This window comes from Barbatula barbatula, assembly GCF_947034865.1.
Source record: "Barbatula barbatula genome assembly, chromosome: 10".
Taxonomy (NCBI): domain Eukaryota; kingdom Metazoa; phylum Chordata; class Actinopteri; order Cypriniformes; family Nemacheilidae; genus Barbatula; species Barbatula barbatula.
In genome coordinates, this window is record NC_136773.1 from 3,887,161 (window position 1) to 3,906,423 (window position 19,263).

General features: G+C 42.6%; 1 protein-coding gene across 1 annotated transcript; it reads right to left on the minus strand.

Annotated features, from left to right (window-relative positions):
* Window positions 1-962: 962 nt before the first annotated feature.
* trpc6b (transient receptor potential cation channel, subfamily C, member 6b) lies at window positions 963-19,164 on the minus strand (the record flags this gene model as incomplete). Its single annotated transcript, XM_079465336.1, has 12 exons — window positions 963-1,099; window positions 1,269-1,344; window positions 1,435-1,491; window positions 1,956-2,159; window positions 4,290-4,485; window positions 5,265-5,529; window positions 5,898-6,125; window positions 6,309-6,525; window positions 10,617-10,781; window positions 10,875-11,060; window positions 13,083-13,839; window positions 19,070-19,164. 12 exons carry the CDS (start codon window positions 19,162-19,164, stop codon window positions 963-965), a joined length of 2,583 nt encoding a protein of 860 aa, XP_079321462.1.
* Window positions 19,165-19,263: the final 99 nt, after the last annotated feature.

The window sequence follows — 19,263 nt, forward strand, 5'->3', positions numbered from 1 at the left end:
AAAGCAATGAAATCATATTTTCGACAGCAAAGGCTAAGCAAGCATTAGCTTTGAACTTTACTTTATAACATATTCTAATGTAATGTACAATAAATTTGGATCAATGATGTTTCTATTGGGAAACTGTTGATTTATAATCGTTTACTGTACATAGTACTGTGAACTCTAAAAGGAAAAAGAACTGGATGAGGAGCTCGAAGAGCTGATAATTGATAAAGGTTGTGCTGTTTAATGAAGTGTGAAAACGCAATGTCTGTCGAGAATCGTAGCGCTTAGAAGTGACAAAACAACATAGAAAGATTTAATGATGAATGATTTAATTTAATAAGGAAAGACTGGAATTAAACTTTGAATTGAATATTAAAGCTACAACAAGATTTGGACAGTGGTCACTGCCACAAGTGGAATATTCAACAGCATTTATTGGAAATAGCAAGAATTGTAATATTCGAACTGCCTTTAATGTACATACATTTAATACACCCTTGAGTTTCTTCCTAAACCGAAACCAGAAGAGGTCCAAAATCTCTGGACGGTAATGAGTGTGCATGTGAAATGTCAATTTATTTTAATAATTCCATTTCATTACATTCCAAATCAAATGACTATTACATTTAAACACTGATGCACAGTCAAACCTTACAAATAAATGTTGTTTATGATCTAGCATGTTTTAAAGGGATTGCAGAATTTGTAGTGGTACCCGATTCCCACATACAGAAACATTTCAATCATAACATCACTTTTGACCCATTACCACCTTCACTAACATACACTAATTCACATCAAATGTGCAATGAAACACAACAGCGCACACACACCATTGTAAGTATATAACAAATTGCATAAACTTGAAATATTTAAAACTGTATTACGGTCTTCTGCATTTTTTTTAAATCGGCCAACATGTTTAAAGGGGCATGTCATCCTTATTCCTGATATTCACATCACACAGAGAAAGACTAGAGGTTGTGTTGACTGGCTATTCTCTCTCCGAGTCTCCTTACAAGCTCCGCCAGCTCCTCAGTTTGCCGACACGTCTCCTCCAGGAGCTCATAGCGTAAACTTGATATGTCCTGCTTGATCTCCTTTAACTCCCCTTTAAAAGGAAAAACAGTCACGGGTCTATGATCAGTCACATGCTTGGATGACTACATAATCATTCATTATAGACACCAATGAATCCTCTGAAAGTATGAATGTGAAATAAATGTGTGTTGAAGCCCACGATCACTGCTGCAGAAATGACAGGTCACGGTGTACTGTACCTTCACTCACTTCATCTCCCTCTTTATCGGCTTGTGCTTTGATAACATATCGTTTCATCAGGCATTTCATGATCTTCTGTGAACAGACAAGAGAAAACATTTACAATGAACCAATTTTGAATTATTGTTCATGCATGAGAAAAAAAAATTGGTGTGTGTGTTTTACCTGGTATCGACTTGGATGGGGTGAATCTTCTTCATTTGACTTTGTTTGTTTCCCTGACTGAAAGCAGAATTATTTTAATGGTGATTATTGAACTTAGAATAGTTGCAATGAGTGTTTCTCATCGTGTTGTTGCATAATTTGCACATAACAGGGCCAAACACCAATAACAGAACATTGTGTGTTATTTAAAGTGATAGTTCACCCAAAAATTTAAATTCTGCCATTTCTAAATCACATTTCAAACCAGTATGACTTTCCTCCCTCCGCAGAACACAAAAGAAGATATTTTGAAGAAAGTTGATGACCGAAGCATTGGCAACATCACTGCAAGTGAATGGTGGCCAGTTAACAACATTCTTCAAAACATCTTCTTTAGTGTTCTGCGGTTGAGTAAATTATTGTTATTTTTGGGTGATCTATCACTTAAAGTCATCTTGTAGAAATAAACGTTACTGTAAATATAGTAAAGATAATCAATTTTTTTTAAAAGATGTTGGAACATCAGCAGCCTAACTTCTCACCTCATTGAGCTCAGTGTCCTCCTTCAGGTCCTCTTTGTGTCTGTTTAGGGGCGTAAGCAGCAGTCGTTTGAGTTTCAGAGCCAGGCTGATGATAGATTTGGGACTGGGGATGAGGTTGAATGGCACAGGCAGAGTTCCTCCTTCCTCAAAGTAAGAGAACCACAGCTTAGCCCTGGCAAACTTCCACTCCACGTCTGCATCGTCCTGTCACCAAACACATATGTATAAAGTACATATTTACAAAACACATTCCAGCAGAAATCTAAATATCACTATATTTCATTTAAAAATGTAACTGATAACCCAATATGATTTAGCTTTGAACACACTGTAAAGGTTTTTGCTGTAGTCATGACTAACTATGAATATTAAACATTAACTGTCTTTTGCAAGAAATACCGTCATTTCCACAGATTTTTTAAAGTGGGTTTCCAAATAGGGAAAATGTATCTGGACCTGTTCCATAAACCGCTGACAAACAGTTCATAGTAAAAGTAATGCATATATAAATGTGCACATCCACAAAAACAACAGTTGCAAAAAAAGGCTAACAAAAGAAAAGTCACTTGATTAAATATTATGTTTATGTAAGTGATTTTTCTATAATAGTTTTCAAACACAGCTGTGGTAAAAAATGACAGACCATTCCAGAGATAAAAATGTACTATTTATATGTATGAATTTAGGAAAATTTTGTTTCATTCAACTACTAACAATATTTCTCCCATATTTCAAAAACAAAATATTATTTCTTTCAACATTTTTCAGAAAATGAAAACTGGAGAAACAGGTCAAAATAACCGAAAATATGTTTTCTATTTTTAGCAGACCTCAGATACTGTAAAGAAATGTCATTTCTGTTGGATGACTTGAGGTTTGATTTTGTTGAAATTCAACAAACACTGAACTGGTACGTCCACAGTACATCTGGAAATGCTTATTTTATATGAACATTTGCAATGGTCTCCGCAGCTGTATATTTCTATGCCACTGTACCCTCAAATCAATTAAACACTTCCGTTGTTATCATTCAATAAAAAGCTTAAATCATTCAGCACTCAAAATAAGTCACACTACATGGGTTCATTTAAAATACCAAAAAATATATAATATTTTTAACTTTAGAACCACATTATAAATTCCTGCTATAGGAGTACATGAAGTGGGTCCCTCAAATAGTTGCAGACTCGCTAGATACTGCTCCAGCCAAATACTGCTCAGTTCATATTACTTTATACCTCTGTTATTGACACTTATTGACTTTTTATTAATGGTGACAGACTAGGGTTAGGGCAGATCCCAGCATCTTATGCCAGCGTGCTCATACACTGAGATTTCCACTAGGTGTCAGGACCACCTAAAAATGCATTACAGGCTATTGAAAAGCTTTATGAGCCAAATTATAAAGCTGAAACAATTATGAAACACAGAATTACAAAAAGATAACATAAACATAAAACATATAACAAAAGTACGGCAACCCAATATTTGTTAAAATCCCAATAATGCTGTTTATCTTCGCTGTTAAAATGTAAGGAAAGTTTATGGTAAATTTAGACGATCTAAACCATATGCGTAAAGTACCCCTGGATACAATTTCTATGAAATCCATGCTAAAGTTCCAAAATCTAATTATGAGAGAACAAGCATCAACGTTTTATTTTGACATTTAATCTCACTATGTTTCTTATCTTTGACATGACCTTAGTCACTATTAAAGATTACTAAGGATTATAGTTTCACAGAATGTAAAAAGTACTTTACAGTAGCTGGGTTTTCACAGGCGGGGTCACATTTATTAACATGGGCCTGAACTTTGTTTACATAGGCTTGTAATTGTGTCTCAAAACGATTGAATAACATTGCAAACAAATACGAAAACAAACCTTAAGTCTTAAATCAGCACTTTGTTATTAATAGTCAAATAATGGGATCCCCAAATGGCAATAAAATGCATAACTTCCTCAGTTTCCTGTTATGCCCTCAGACCTCTGAAATCTTTTAAACATTAATAATGAGACTCCCGCTTTGCAGAAGCAACTATATTTGCTGTATACAGCATGTTTCATTGTAGGACCAATTTATTTTTCAGCTGTTGGATGCCATTTAAACTCTATTTTACAGATTTGTTTTTACACACTTTACACAAACTGTCATTGAAGAAACTGACCAATCTCTACTGTCATTAAAGAGGACATTGTATTGGTAACAAATGTCATGTAAAGGGTAATCGAATGTGCAAGGGGATACGAGTGGGAATACGATGATGGGGTCTGGATTTGGTCTGTCCTATCCTGACAGCATTTCAAAGATTTTATGTTGGAATACGATTACCTCAATTTCCTGAAACGAGCTGTTGATCATAGCGATGAGCATGTTGAGTAAGACGATAACCATGGTAACGTTGTAGACTCCGTAAAGGACATAGCCGATATTCTCAATAAATTTGTGCCCGTTGTTGATGACAACGGACTTGACCTCAGAAAGGCCAAAAATAGCCCAGAATAAAGTTTTGAAGCTCTCTTCAACACTGGAGAGGAAGACATGGAGATGTAAGTGATAGCATTTACATTTTTTTTATCCATTACACTTTGCAAACAGATGATATTGAAACGAATGGCATTTTTGGGAAAACAAATAGCGTCCTATAATACCAAATGCTGTTAAATGACATTTTAACTAAATCATTTATAAGATTATACTTCACAATATTCTGAACAGCAGGGGCCTATGTGTTTAGTGGTAAACGTGGATATGCTGACATTTCTGAAATGTAAAAAAACATCCAGGAAAAACAAAGTCTTAGTGTGTTTACATTAAAGAGACTTGTTTTATTCTTTTCTTTGTTTGATATGGCATTTGTTCTAAAATTGCAGTTTAGTTTTGTTATTTGGCATAAAATAAAAAAAGAAATGTGCAGCATTTGAGAGATAATAAAAGGGCAGTTGTTTATTTCTAATTTGTCTCAACTCATTTTGAGAAAATAAATCATGAATAAATCGTATCATGACATCAGTATCGTGAATCGCATCGTGAGCTGAATCGTTTCATCCCTATTCCTTATAGCCTACTCATTAAATATAAAGATACTCCGATTCACTTTCATGTCCACATAGACATGGTCATGGTGGTCATGATAATTGAATTTGCCAAACGCCTACTTCCAGTATGTCCTTGTGTATTATTGCCAATGGCTCTGACTTTATTTGTTATATGATTACAAAACGCTCAAAGGTTTGATAAGATTAAAGGTAAACAAGTCATCAAAGGATTCTGAAAGAGATTCACACTGATTCATTCAATGCTTACGTTGTGAAGGCATTATTTAGCTTGGCTCCGAGGTAGTATGAATAAAGATTAAACATCCCAATCATGAAGGCCACAAACACCATTATGAAGATCACCATGAATTTAAATATGTCTTTTACAGTCCGGCCCAGAGAGATCTGCAGCGGACCGAAGCTCTCGTTGGCTGGAAGGATGTACGCGATCCGAGAGAAGCTCAGAACCACTGCAATGGCATAAAGGCCCTCGGAGATCAGCTGGGGGTCAGAAGGAACCCAGTGGACACGAGCTGAAGAAAAATATACGAAAATTATTTTTAATAATCATTTTAATTATTGGTAAATATAAATAATACATCTGCATATATACTGTATGTATGTCTGTATGTTTTTGTGTTTATTAATACAAAATTAATATACACAGTGGACAGACATATATTATGTAAACACAAACTTTTATTTTGAATGCGATTAATCACGATTAATCATTTGACAAAAAAGGTTAATTATCTTTTTGAAGATAATTGTGTATTATTCATGTCGAATTTTTAAATATTTAGCTTATAACGGATAGCAGATGATCTTCAAAATCTGTACATTTTATACCGATAAGCAATGCATCTTTGGAATTATAATTCGTTTTAATAGCAGTACTCACCAAGTCGATAGTACTCTATCTCAAACGGCAATGTTATGTTTGATAAATCTGTGTAGTGCTTGTCGACATAACTCTGTGCAACAGTTGCATGCCAAAACGCCATGAATCGAGCCACGAAGGAAGTCACAAAAATGGCCAACATTCCAAAGTCCAGCAAATTCCAAGGCTCCAACAGATATTCCCGAGGACCCTGACACCAAATCTCTTTACATTCAGCCCAGATCATTCCTTACATCAGAATGAGATAAAAGGTAAAGGTAAATAATTGGAGTCACAAGTTACAATAAATGTGACAAAACCGACAATTCTTGTTTTTTTTTTCTTGTTTAAAATAAATTATTTATCTCTGTGGGTCATGATGTTTTATTAATTTTAACCATAACCGTGTAAACCTTTAAATGTTTGTCTGACCTACGACCCATGAAATGATCAGCATTTCCATACAGGTAAAGGGAGTGGTTTTCATGCGGAACAGCTGTGATGGGTGGTCGTGGATGGTCATGTTTGGCAGAAGCGACGTCCCTTCAAATCGGTCGGCAGCGTTCATGACCAGAAGACCGAGAAAGATGGTGAAGGAAGCTGCGTGTGCCACAAACTTCAGGAAAGGTCCACGTATGATCTTCCCTAACTATAATTAAAAACATACCAGAAACACTGCAAATGATGGGTAAACTGTGGCTGATTTGATGTTTTTCAGTAACTCAAACAATCATTAGAAGTACAGTTCAGATTTTAGATAGTAAAGTGTCATGAATCACAAAGATGGAGAACCCAAATGCAGGCAGCCAAAACAGGGATGACGGGGTTAACAAAGATTTTAATATTTAAATAAACACAAAACAAAAACCCACGAGGGGGTAAAACAAGACTAGATAAATAATAACAACTACAGGACACGGACTAACTAGACTGAACAAAATAAAATACTAAGACAAGACTAGACTAGACTAACTTACAAGGTAACAATAATTCAAGATACAAATAATCCAACAAACAGGTAGCGCATGGGAAAGGCAAACAACTTACAGAATACAATGAACGAGCACAGGACTATAGACAAGAGGAGGCTTTAAAGGGAAACAAACACAGGATAATTGAACAAGGGGCAGGTGTAGGTAATGAGACACTAATGGGAAGGCTAACGAGACAAAAGGGCGGGAAACACTGACGAGACACGAGAAAGCACATGGCATGTCAGAATCAAAACAAAGCCATGTCTTTCTCACACAAAACCTAAGGCTATGCCATGACTCCGCTGCAAGACCAAAAATAAACATGACATGATAGCGGAATCATGACATAAGCCCCCCCTTAAATGAACACCTCCAGGTGTTCATCAAGGGGTAGACTAACAAGACAAGACAGACTGGGAACACGACAATACAAGGCAAAACAAAGAAAACAATATCAGGGGCAAACAAGCAAGCAAAATCACAGGGTTGGGGTGAGACAATAAAAATAATAAACATGGGAGGGGGGGTGGGGGAACAACAAAGTTCACGGGAGGGTGTCCAAGAGGGTAGGGATAGGGTGGGACAGTCCTAGTTCCCGGGGGCGCTCGCGAGCGTGGAATCCCAGGGGACTTGATGGGAGAAGTCCTCGGGGGAACTGTTCTTGTTCCCGGCTTGACGGCCGGCTGAGCCACCGGCTGGAAGGCCGGCTGAGCCACCGGCTGGAAGGCCGGCTGAGCCACCGGCTGGAAGGCCGGCTGAGCCACCGGCTGGAAGGCCGGCTGAGCCACCGGCTGGAAGGCCGGCTGAGCCACCGGCTGGAAGGCCGGCTGAGCCACCGGCTGGAAGGCCGGCTGGAAGGCCGTCTGGAAGGCCGGCTGAGCCACCGGCTGGAAGGCCGTCTGAGCCACCGGCTGGAAGGCCGGCAGGGCAGGACTGGGTGCAGGACTTGACGCCGGCTGGAAGGCCGGCAGGGCAGGACTGGGTGCAGGACTTGACGCCGGCTGGAAGGCCGGCAGGGCAGGACTGGGTGCAGGACTTGACGCCGGCTGGAAGGCCGGCAGGGCAGGACTGGGTGCAGGACTTGACGCCGGCTGGAAGGCCGGCAGGGCAGGACTGGGTGCAGGACTTGACGCCGGCTGGAAGGCCGGCAGGGCAGGACTGGGTGCAGGACTTGACGCCGGCTGGAAGGCCGGCAGGGCAGGACTGGGTGCAGGACTTGACGCCGGCTGGAAGGCCGGCAGGGCAGGACTGGGTGCAGGACTTGACGCCGGCTGGAAGGCCGGCAGGGCAGGACTGGGTGCAGGACTTGACGCCGGCTGGAAGGCCGGCAGGGCAGGACTGGGTGCAGGACTTGACGCCGGCTGGAAGGCCGGCAGGGCAGGACTGGGTGCAGGACTTGACGCCGGCTGGAAGGCCGGCAGGGCAGGACTGGGTGCAGGACTTGACGCCGGCTGGAAGGCCGGCAGGGCAGGACTGGGTGCAGGACTTGACGCCGGCTGGAAGGCCGGCAGGGCAGGACTGGGTGCAGGACTTGACGCCGGCTGGAAGGCCGGCAGGGCAGGACTGGGTGCAGGACTTGACGCCGGCTGGAAGGCCGGCAGGGCAGGACTGGGTGCAGGACTTGACGCCGGCTGGAAGGCCGGCAGGGCAGGACTGGGTGCAGGACTTGACGCCGGCTGGAAGGCCGGCAGGGCAGGACTGGGTGCAGGACTTGACGCCGGCTGGAAGGCCGGCAGGGCAGGACTTGGCACTTGCGTGGACGCCTGGGCAGGACTTGGCACTTGCGTGGACGCCTGGGCAGGACTTGGCACTTGCGTGGACGCCTGGGCAGGACTTGGCACTTGCGTGGACGCCTGGGCAGGACTTGGCACTTGCGTGGACGCCTGGGCAGGACTTGGCACTTGCGTGGACGCCTGGGCAGGACTTGGCACTTGCGTGGACGCCTGGGCAGGACTTGGCACTTGACTGAGTGCAGGTGGGACCACCGGACTTGGGACCACCGGACTTGGGACCACCGGACTTGGGACCACCGGACTTGGGACCACCGGACTTGGGACCACCGGACTTGGGACCACCGGACTTGGGACCACCGGACTTGGGACCACCGGACTTGGGACCACCGGACTTGGGACCACCGGACTTGGGACCACCGGACTTGGGACCACCGGACTTGGGACCACCGGACTTGGGACCACCGGACTTGGGACCACCGGACTTGGGACCACCGGACTTGGGACCACCGGACTTGGGACCACCGGACTTGGGACCACCGGACTTGGGACCACCGGACTTGGGACCACCGGACTTGGGACCACCGGACTTGGGACCACCGGACTTGGGACCACCGGACTTGGGACCACCGGACTTGGGACCACCGGACTTGGGACCACCGGACTTGGGACCACCGGACTTGGGACCTCAGGAGGCCCGCTAGACGATCGGGCCCTCCTGCTCGTACGGCGCCCCCCCAAAAAATATTTGGGCTGAGTCCCGGTGTTATTCTCCGGCTGGAGCTTCGGGCTGGACTCGAAGGGTGCAGAGGGTGAGGAGAGGCGCACAACCCCGACCCGAACACAACCCCCTGCACAGGGGGACGTATTCCCCAGCGCAGCAGAACAAGGGGTAAGATCGGCGTCGGAGGGGCTTGCAGACGCCGTCCCTGAATCTCTCCTCCCCCACCCGCCGCGGATGCCGCCAGGAAAAGCAGGAACCCCGGAGCTCGAGCAGGAAGGCGCCGAGCCCCCCAGGGCGGACTCAGTCAGAATGCAATCCTCCGGGACGCTAGCCAACGGAACAGATGCCACGACCGGAACTCTGACATCGTCCCGGTTGATCACATACCTGACCATGTCCTCAAACCCCAGGGGCTCAAGCAACCTCCTCTCCGATGGCCGGAGGCGGTTGGTGAGGCAGCCATCAAAGATGACCTTTAATTCTGCGTCACCAAACTCTGTCTCCCGCGCCACCGAAGAGAATGCCTTGGCGAACTCCTGGGTCCCATGCCCTCCCTGACGGAACCCAAACAGCAGGTGAGCTTGGAGAGACCGTCGGGACACTGCATTGTTCATCATGCTGCCTACTGGGTTCAGTTCCGGCTCGTTCATTCTGTCATGAATCACAAAGATGGAGAACCCAAATGCAGGCAGCCAAAACAGGGATGACGGGGTTAACAAAGATTTTAATATTTAAATAAACACAAAACAAAAACCCACGAGGGGGTAAAACAAGACTAGATAAATAATAACAACTACAGGACACGGACTAACTAGACTGAACAAAATAAAATACTAAGACAAGACTAGACTAGACTAACTTACAAGGTAACAATAATTCAAGATACAAATAATCCAACAAACAGGTAGCGCATGGGAAAGGCAAACAACTTACAGAATACAATGAACGAGCACAGGACTATAGACAAGAGGAGGCTTTAAAGGGAAACAAACACAGGATAATTGAACAAGGGGCAGGTGTAGGTAATGAGACACTAATGGGAAGGCTAACGAGACAAAAGGGCGGGAAACACTGACGAGACACGAGAAAGCACATGGCATGTCAGAATCAAAACAAAGCCATGTCTTTCTCACACAAAACCTAAGGCTATGCCATGACTCCGCTGCAAGACCAAAAATAAACATGACATGATAGCGGAATCATGACAGTAAAGCAACAATGTTTTATTAGTTTTTTTTACCAATCAAGCAATGTTATGTAAGAAAAAATGACTCATGCAGTGGGCTAAAGGTACAGGTCAATACAGACGGACCTTGCTTGAGGGTGCGATCAAATACAACAAAGTCAAGATGGGAAGTCCAACCACCACCCCTAGAACCACCATAAACTTCACCGCCGTGGTCTGCTGCCTGAGTCCAGATAGATTCTCATACCATATCGACAGGAGCTTCTGCTGACAGTTTGGATGGGCTACAAACTGTGTGATATTACAGTATAATGATATCACTTTATACCCAAAAGCCTTTAGAATTCTGTACATAACATACATTTGTAATTTATGCATATTTACCTTTTTCAGCTCGTATTTGAGGGCCAGTTTTAAACGGACTAGACTGGGTCTGCCACTGGTGTCAACATGGCCAACTGACTCTCCGTCTCCATTTAAAATGGCCTCCACTTCCTCTGTGTTGCGGCACAGGTCCAGAAGACCAACGACAAAATCTTTACATTGCATAGACAGCTTCAAGTAATCATTCTGTGAAAAAAACATGAATTTGCGAAAAACAAGAATTCATACTGTCAGTCAATTAAAGTATGCAACTGTGTCTTGGCTTATTCATTAGAAAACAGTTGGTAGGTACATATTTAAACCTTAACATAAAGCAGAATTCCGCAATGTTGTGTTATAAACCAGGGCTTTTCAAACTGGGGTCTGGGGACCCCCAGGGGGCTCATGGAAGATTCAAGGAAGATCCCTAGAAAATGTCAGAGAAAGAAAAAGATAAAGAAAAAACATTGCTGCTCCGGCCACGTCAGCACTCATTTTCGCCTCTAGTGGTGACGTACTGACTCTTCTCTCCGGTCGTGAATAAGGAGTGGCCGTCCGGAATGCCAAGACCATCCGCCTCAAGACACTGGCAGCGGTGCACGACTGGAATGAGACCATGTTGCATGCACGCTTCCTTGAAGGACTAAATCATGCCATCGCTGACGAACTGGCAGCCCTAGATATACCTGGCGATCTACAGTCCATCATCAGCCTTACCCTTCGGGTGGAAAGCTGCCTCACACGCCGCCAACAATGCTGTCTCTCCAGTTCTTCCTGGCACTCCCAGCCCTCTCCGGTCTCTGAGGCCTCCACTGTCTTCTCCTCTGATCCCGAGCCCATGCAGCTGGGTCACCTCCTCCTCACCCCCCAGCAGAAGCAGCAGTGTCTTGCCCAGGACCTTGTCCTGTACTGCGGGAAGGATGGCCACTTCGCTCTGTAATCTCACTTTGGGACTCAAGCTAAGGCAGTGGCTCTCCACCCTTATTGTGGCAGCCATTCTTCCAGCTGTGGGAAAGTTATTTTCATCCAAGTGGATTAGCTCTCTCTGCCTGTGGGGTTGTCTGGTCGGAGCAACATTCATCTCTCCCTATGGGGTTGTCTGGTCGAAGCTACATTCATCTTTTTACATCTTTTTTTACATCTCTCTAATGGACTGTCTCTTTTGTTGAGCGAGTCAAGAACTATTAGGAGGTTGTCTCCATTTCTCAATGCAGCTGCCACTGTTGCCCCAGGCCGCTGTTAACTTCTGGTCTGTGTTCGGTTATTGGTCTGGCTAGTGGCTAGCAATATTACAATTTTTTCTATATTAAATGTATCTTATTATTAATTAATATCCATATTTTGTTGTATATTGATTGTAATACATAACTGCTCAACAGTTAATTCTAGGTCTTAAAGAAGTTAAGTTGAGGCCATGTAACATTTGTTATTGGTGAAATGATAATCTTTACTACAGATCCAATTGGTTATCTAGGATATCCATAAAGCACTGAAATTGAATGTAGGCCTAAATACTTAGGCGTGTGACAGGGCATATAAGAGTTTTATTTATTAATTCTTGAGAACAGCACGAAACAGTACCATCTGTTTATGATTGAAACCACTTATAAAACCTTAAGCTAAACAATAATGATATAGCATGTGGTGCTAAGCCGCCCACTCTCTGTCAAAGGCTAAAGACACATCGACTATCAGGCAGAACTGCACACCCACACCCCATATGCCCTGAAAAGTTACTAAAAACCAGAATAATGACATTTGAACATATCACGCTAATCCTTGACATTAACACTGCCTGGTAACGGTAACAAAGCCAACCAAAAACTAGATAGCCTGGTACATTATCAGAAAAAATCCATGACAAAACCATCACCACAACTGTACTAATACACTTCCCCCAATCCAAAAGGACCAGTTGCTAGGGTGTTATGGGTGGTTGCTGTGTGCCCTATAATGTCACACTGCCTACAGCATGCAAAACTTGCTGATATGTCGAATTGTGCTTTTATCAGTGTTTCCTCCTTCTACTAGTATACAGAATGACATGAAGGTGAATACAAAATGACAGACGTTTTATTCACTCTAAAAATGCAAGGTTATTTTCAATCCAGCTTTGGGTCAAAAACTTACAAATTCAACCATTGAGTTTTGAATTATTTTATGCTGGTTGTTTCAACCAAAATGCTGGGTTATTTTAACCCACTGTTGGGTAAATTCCTGGGTTCCTACCTTAAACTCTTTCTCTATGTTGGCCAGTACAGCGAGCTCATTGCTAAGCTCAAGAGCCATCAGCACTGGATCCTCGCTGGATAGAGACAGGTAGGCGGGGCTAGCCAGCCCTTTGTAGGCATTTATTCTGGAACATGAATGGCTGAAAGAGTCATTTCTCTGATGATATAGGCAACTGTTACATTTACAGAAGTAGTCATGTGGACGCTCAATGCTGGCTCCCTTCCTCAGCAGAATGTGCACTATCTCGTATTCATGGCAGTGAGAGGCTAGTATTATGGGTGTTATATCATGGGAAAACCGTGTGCCCTCCTCATCATAGGCGTAGAAGTCGTCTTGCATTTCCGATTGAAGGGGACTGTTGGTAAGTTTGGTTGTGTCTGAAAGCCCTTGGTGACCCAGAATTGCCTCCACAATCCGAATATAACCTTTACTTATGGCTAAAAGCAGGGCGTCGCCTATCCGTGCCAGGTTCTCTTTCTGTAGCAAAAGTTCGATCACTTCCAGGTGCTCATTGGCGACTGCAAGCTGCAATGCATTCTGGCCCATGTAGTCCACACAGTTGACATTGAGTTCTGGTAGGTCTTCTAACATCCTGCGGATGACGGGAATATTTCCATACTCGGCTGCCTCTAGAAAACACTCCTCGTTTGGGGATAAACCATTGTGTCGGGCGTTAAACATGTAGGCCGGTCTCCACATAGCCATGCGCCGACTCTTAGCCAATGGATGCCTGTGAATGTCATCGTTGCTACACCTGTTTGTAAAAGAAAACAAGAATTGTTTTAACCAAAGTAAGAAAAGGTATAAAAATTTATAAAATACATAGCTACTATTATTTTGTTTTATATTTTAGAATTAAAGTTATCTAAACTATGTAAAACACAATGTGATACTGAATGTTGAGATGTTAAACCAATGTTTTATATAATATACTCTAGCTTCTTCACACTAGCCACCATTGCCTATATGCCATTGAAGAGTTTTCAAACTGCGGATTGGGACCCACTTGTGGTGCACACAGTGGGATAAGGTGAGTCGCATAAATTACACAAAAAAATGTTTACCGGTAGTTCACGTAATGACTAGTAATGACAATGACTGGCATAACATTTACGGCTGTAATCTAAATTTATGGACATCCAAAATAGAATTCAGACTTTTTCTCTGAGATTAGTGAGTTACTTACTACTTACTGACTAGTTATTCATCTGTAATTGTTCTTGAAGACTTTAATATACATGAGTGCACATGTTTCACCCTGGTTAATGCCGGAACTTCAAGCAACGAAAGCTATAGGACGTTGCTTGGAAAGAACGTTCAGGAAAACTGGACTATGACAGAACATCTGCTCAACTACCGTACATCTCTCTATTCTGCAAGGTCTTCATATTTATATTCTATTAAGAATTATATGTGCAGACCTAAATCTCTGTTTACTATGGTTAACAAACCCTTCACAACATGGTATTTCTGGCTCGGCAGTGCTTGTGAATAATTTCTTATTACTTTTCAGACAAATTGAAGTCAATCACCATTTCCAATGACACCCTGTCAGGAACCGCAGGCAGCAGTAGTGAAACACGCAAAACTTTATTACAAAACAAACTTCCCACGATGGAACAACAAAACAAAGAAGCAGAATTAAACAAGTAAAAAAAAACTCAATGACTAAAACAACTACATGTAAACACAACACAACACAACTACATGTAAACACAACACCACACAACTACATGTAAACACAACACAACACAACACAACTACATGTAAACACAACACAACAAAACACAACTACATGTAAACACAACACAACTACATGTTAACACAACACAACACAACAACATGTAAACACAACAAAACTACATGTAAACCCAACACAACACAACAAAACTACATGTAAACACAACACAACCCAACAAAACTACATGTAAACACAACACAACACCATGTAAACACAACACAACACCATGTAAACACAACTACATGTAAACACAACACAACACAACAACGTGTAAACACAACACAACACAACACCATCTAAACACAACACCATGTAAACACAACACAACGACACGACACGTGGAAGCTAACGAGGAAACGAGAGGCCAGAGACGAGCACAGAGAGAACGCATATTATGTCATGACTGACAATAATATGTTTCTTTCCACACAAAACACGTGGCTCTGTCATGATTCTGCCACTAGGCTAGAAAACCAAGACAAAAGGAGGCAGAGCCATGACACACCCCTTATACAACTGATTCAAATGTTAACTTGATGTCAATTGACTCGGCTCACTCAACAAACTCTCAAAACTCAGCAGCAAGAGTTCTCACCTTCACCAGGTGTTCTGCTCGTATTACTCCTCTAATGCATGATCTTCACTGGGTACCGTGGTATCACATATTAACTTTAAGATACTACTTCTAACATTTAAGGCATTTTGTGCCTCCATATTTGTCCGACCTACTCTACTCCAACTCTCCTGCCCGGTCCCTTAGATCATCTAAACTTGGTCTTTTGTTCATTCCTCGTTTTGGGCTTTCCACTGTAGGTGGTAAGTCATTTGTGTTAATGCTTCTAAATTATGGAATTCACTACCCCATACACTTCGTAATATATCATATTTTACCTTCAAGAATCAGCTAAACATGTATCTTTTCAATATGTATTGTGGAGAATGTTGGGTGGTTGAAGACCTTAAAAATCCCAAACAGGTGGAACCAGAGGCAGATACATATAGGGGGGCCTGCAAAGTTGTGGGTGGGCTGGAATAAATTGCATCACCATTTCAACCAGAGTAATTTTTAAGAATATTTGATGGGTTCTGTCCCATTGTGGAGTCAAATGCAATTCACTTCGCTCTACAAATTAAATTGCATCACAGTGCAGTTGATTTAACATGGTCACACAGCTTTGAAGTGCATGGCTTTCCCTGCATGTGTCAAAAGTCAGTGCAACTGCATGCGGTTTACTAGACTAGATTCCAATTTTTATAACCGTCTCTTGTGAAACTCTGTGTGTACCTTTACAAAAAGCTTTACAAAATCCATATAAACTGTTCATACCAATAAGAACTGAATGAGAGTGGCTTACCATCAATTACGGTAATTGGATATTTTATTTTATTCTATCGCGGAAAGATCTATAGGTAAACAATTTTGATTTACTAATTCGGAAGCCGGTTGAGAATAATAGTGGAGGCTTATAGGGCCTAGGCCTGCCCGCCCGTAGCTCCGCCCCTGGGTGGAACAACTCAGGCAAGAGACAGTTAGTGAACTAAAGAAAATCAATAATCCAGCTCTTCCTGGGAAGCTGAAACTCTGGTGCTTCCAATTTGGCTTGTTGCCACGCCTGATGTGGCCAATTTGAATGTATGAGGGTCTCACTCCAAGAACCTGGAGAGATTGGTGAGTACACAAGTGAGGAAATGACTTGGCCTACCAAGATGCCTTAGCAAATTAGGGCTGTATGGGAATGCAGCTCTCCCTCTCCCCATTTCAAGCCTTGTGGAGGAATATAAATGCACCAAATCAAGGCTAGAGATGACGTCAGAGAAATGGAACAGATCAACAGCAGTAGCAGATGCGAAGGCAGACCTCCGACATAGGAACACCGTGGTCTAAGTTCAATATTGCAGAGGGGGACTTTGTTTGGGATCAACCAGACCCACATAACTAAAAGCTACATCAAAGGAACAGCATAACCTGGTGGTGGAGGGGGTTGGCGTCAAGAGGATGCAAGTAGATGCACCAAAGTGGTCTCTCAAGCCCAGCAAGGCTGCTGGATATGGTGGGAAGGCATTGAATCGCCCCCAAAATCACCTGGAGTGAGCTCTGGAGTATAGAGGCAAACAGGCTAAGTTTTATCATAAGAGCTACATATGATGTGCTGCCCTCACCAACAAATCTGCATGTTTGGCGTGCATAGGATTCACCTTGTCACCTATGTGCAGCTCCAGCAAACCTTAAACATGGGTGGTAAAAAGGACTTGACACAGGGAGATACACATGATGCCATAGTCAATTACTAAAGTGCTTGGCTGCAGCAGTAGACACCAAGATAGTGGCAGGAAATTCCATCCCCCAAAACGCCCAGTCTAACTTGCTAAAAAGGAAACCTTTTATTCGGGAGGAGCAGAAAATCCCAGATTCAGGTCTGCTGAGGATAGCCAGGGATAGGGAAATGCAAGTTGATTTAAACCAAATACTTACTTTCCCCTTGGAAATCGAAATGACAAATCTGTGGTCCAGCTCCAGTAGGACAGTCATCCTAGTTGAGTTGTCTGTACCTTGGGAAGAGCCCATTAATGAAGAATTTGAAAGAAAGAATCTCTGATATGCCAACTTGGCAGCGGAGGCTGAAGATCGGGGCTGGACAGCGAAAGTGTTCCTGGTGGAAGTGGACTGCAGGGGAAGCCACTACAAGGCTGCTCAAGAAGGTTGGGATCAGAGAACAGGCCCAACGGACAAGTGGGGCAAGAACAGCCTTACCCAACGGGTTAGCGGGTATGGTTGCATTGAGGTGTGATGCCACCGAGATTTCAGCTAAAATAATAAGAAAAGGCAAGTATAAATTTGCTATGTATTTCTATAACCATATATCCCCAAACACAGAGGATGCCTACATGACGAACCCAGTGAAACCTCTGACCTCCTTTCCTATATTCATATCATGCATAAGGCGTGGGAAATTTCCTATTCGGCAATTCAACTGTGCTGAAATAGTGGGTTATAACACCTAGTCCTATTAAGAGAAGTAGAGATGTAACAATTCATTCAGCTCACGATGTGATGCGATTCACGATCTCAATATACGATGTATTAATGATTTATTTTTCCAAAATAAGTTGAGACAAATTAGAACAACCGCCCTTTTATTATTTCTCAAATGCTGCACATTTTATGTCACATAACAAAAATAAACAGCAATTTAAGATCAAATTCCTAATATAAATAAACTAAGACTTTGTCAGTGCTGTTGTTTATTTTTTACATTTAAGAAATATCAGCAAGTTTACAAAGTTGGCAGAAAACATAGGGGCCCTGCAGTTAAAAACATGGATTACCATTCATTCAACATCTCAACTGTCTTGAATCAGCATATTAAAATACATATTCAACTCAAGGTGAAACGTTACATCCCTATAGAACGTTTTATAATTTAAACAATTAGTTGAATGGGTCCTGTAGTTTGGTCGCATTTAAAGAAACCTAGTATCCTACACTGACATCTGAACAAGCTTATTAAAGTCTTCAGGATCATGTGGAAATTACAGGCACGTGTGAAAGGCTGGAGCAAAACGTAGCAGCAAACTTTAAATTCTGGACTCATGTGTGGATATCTTCCTAGGAAAATAATACTGTACCACAGATTTAAAAAGGTTACTGTCCAGAATGAATGAGCTTCTTCTGGTTGAGTCACATCTGATGATTTAATCAAACTCAAAATGATTCACTGCCAGTTGGTGCCCATCTGACACAAATGCCCACCTACCCAAGTACCCAACGGACCAGCCTCTGACTATTAAGATGTAAATTAGGCTATTAGGCCATTTCATACAGTGTTTTTTATATCCATTTACAAATGTAAATTTTTCATGAAACTATGAGAGCTTTACCAAACGTTTGAAAAGGCACAGTGTCCACTTCAGTTTTAAATGTTTCTGTAGGAATGACAGGGCTGACGAAAAAAACAACCAGCCTCCCACACTAATGCTGTCTTGCATGTATGTCAAAGTGCCTATGAATAAGTCTCCAACGCCACAATGAACATTTGATTGATCCAACTTTACATAAATTATTTTCACAAAACAAATACATTTCCATTGATAAACATCACTTTGTAATGTAAGCTGTACAACAGCAGTTCCCTGAGCCTGAAAATAAATCTATCTTATCTTTGAGTATTATATAAAGTAAGTACAAAATACTGTAGTTTTAAGAGACCTTAAACGATGAACCCAAAAAGAGTCAAACACTCACCTCTTGTAATAGCGCGGTAAAGGGTAGTTGTCGGTGTTCATTCGCGGGTGGACGGAACTTTGTTGAACAAAAGTGCTGCTGTGATCAGTGGACATCTGGTGCTTCCTTCATTTATCCTCTTTCAATATGAGCCTGACTGATGCGCGCAAGAGCGCGGGAGTGATGCACACAAGACAGAAACGAGCGCACAGGCA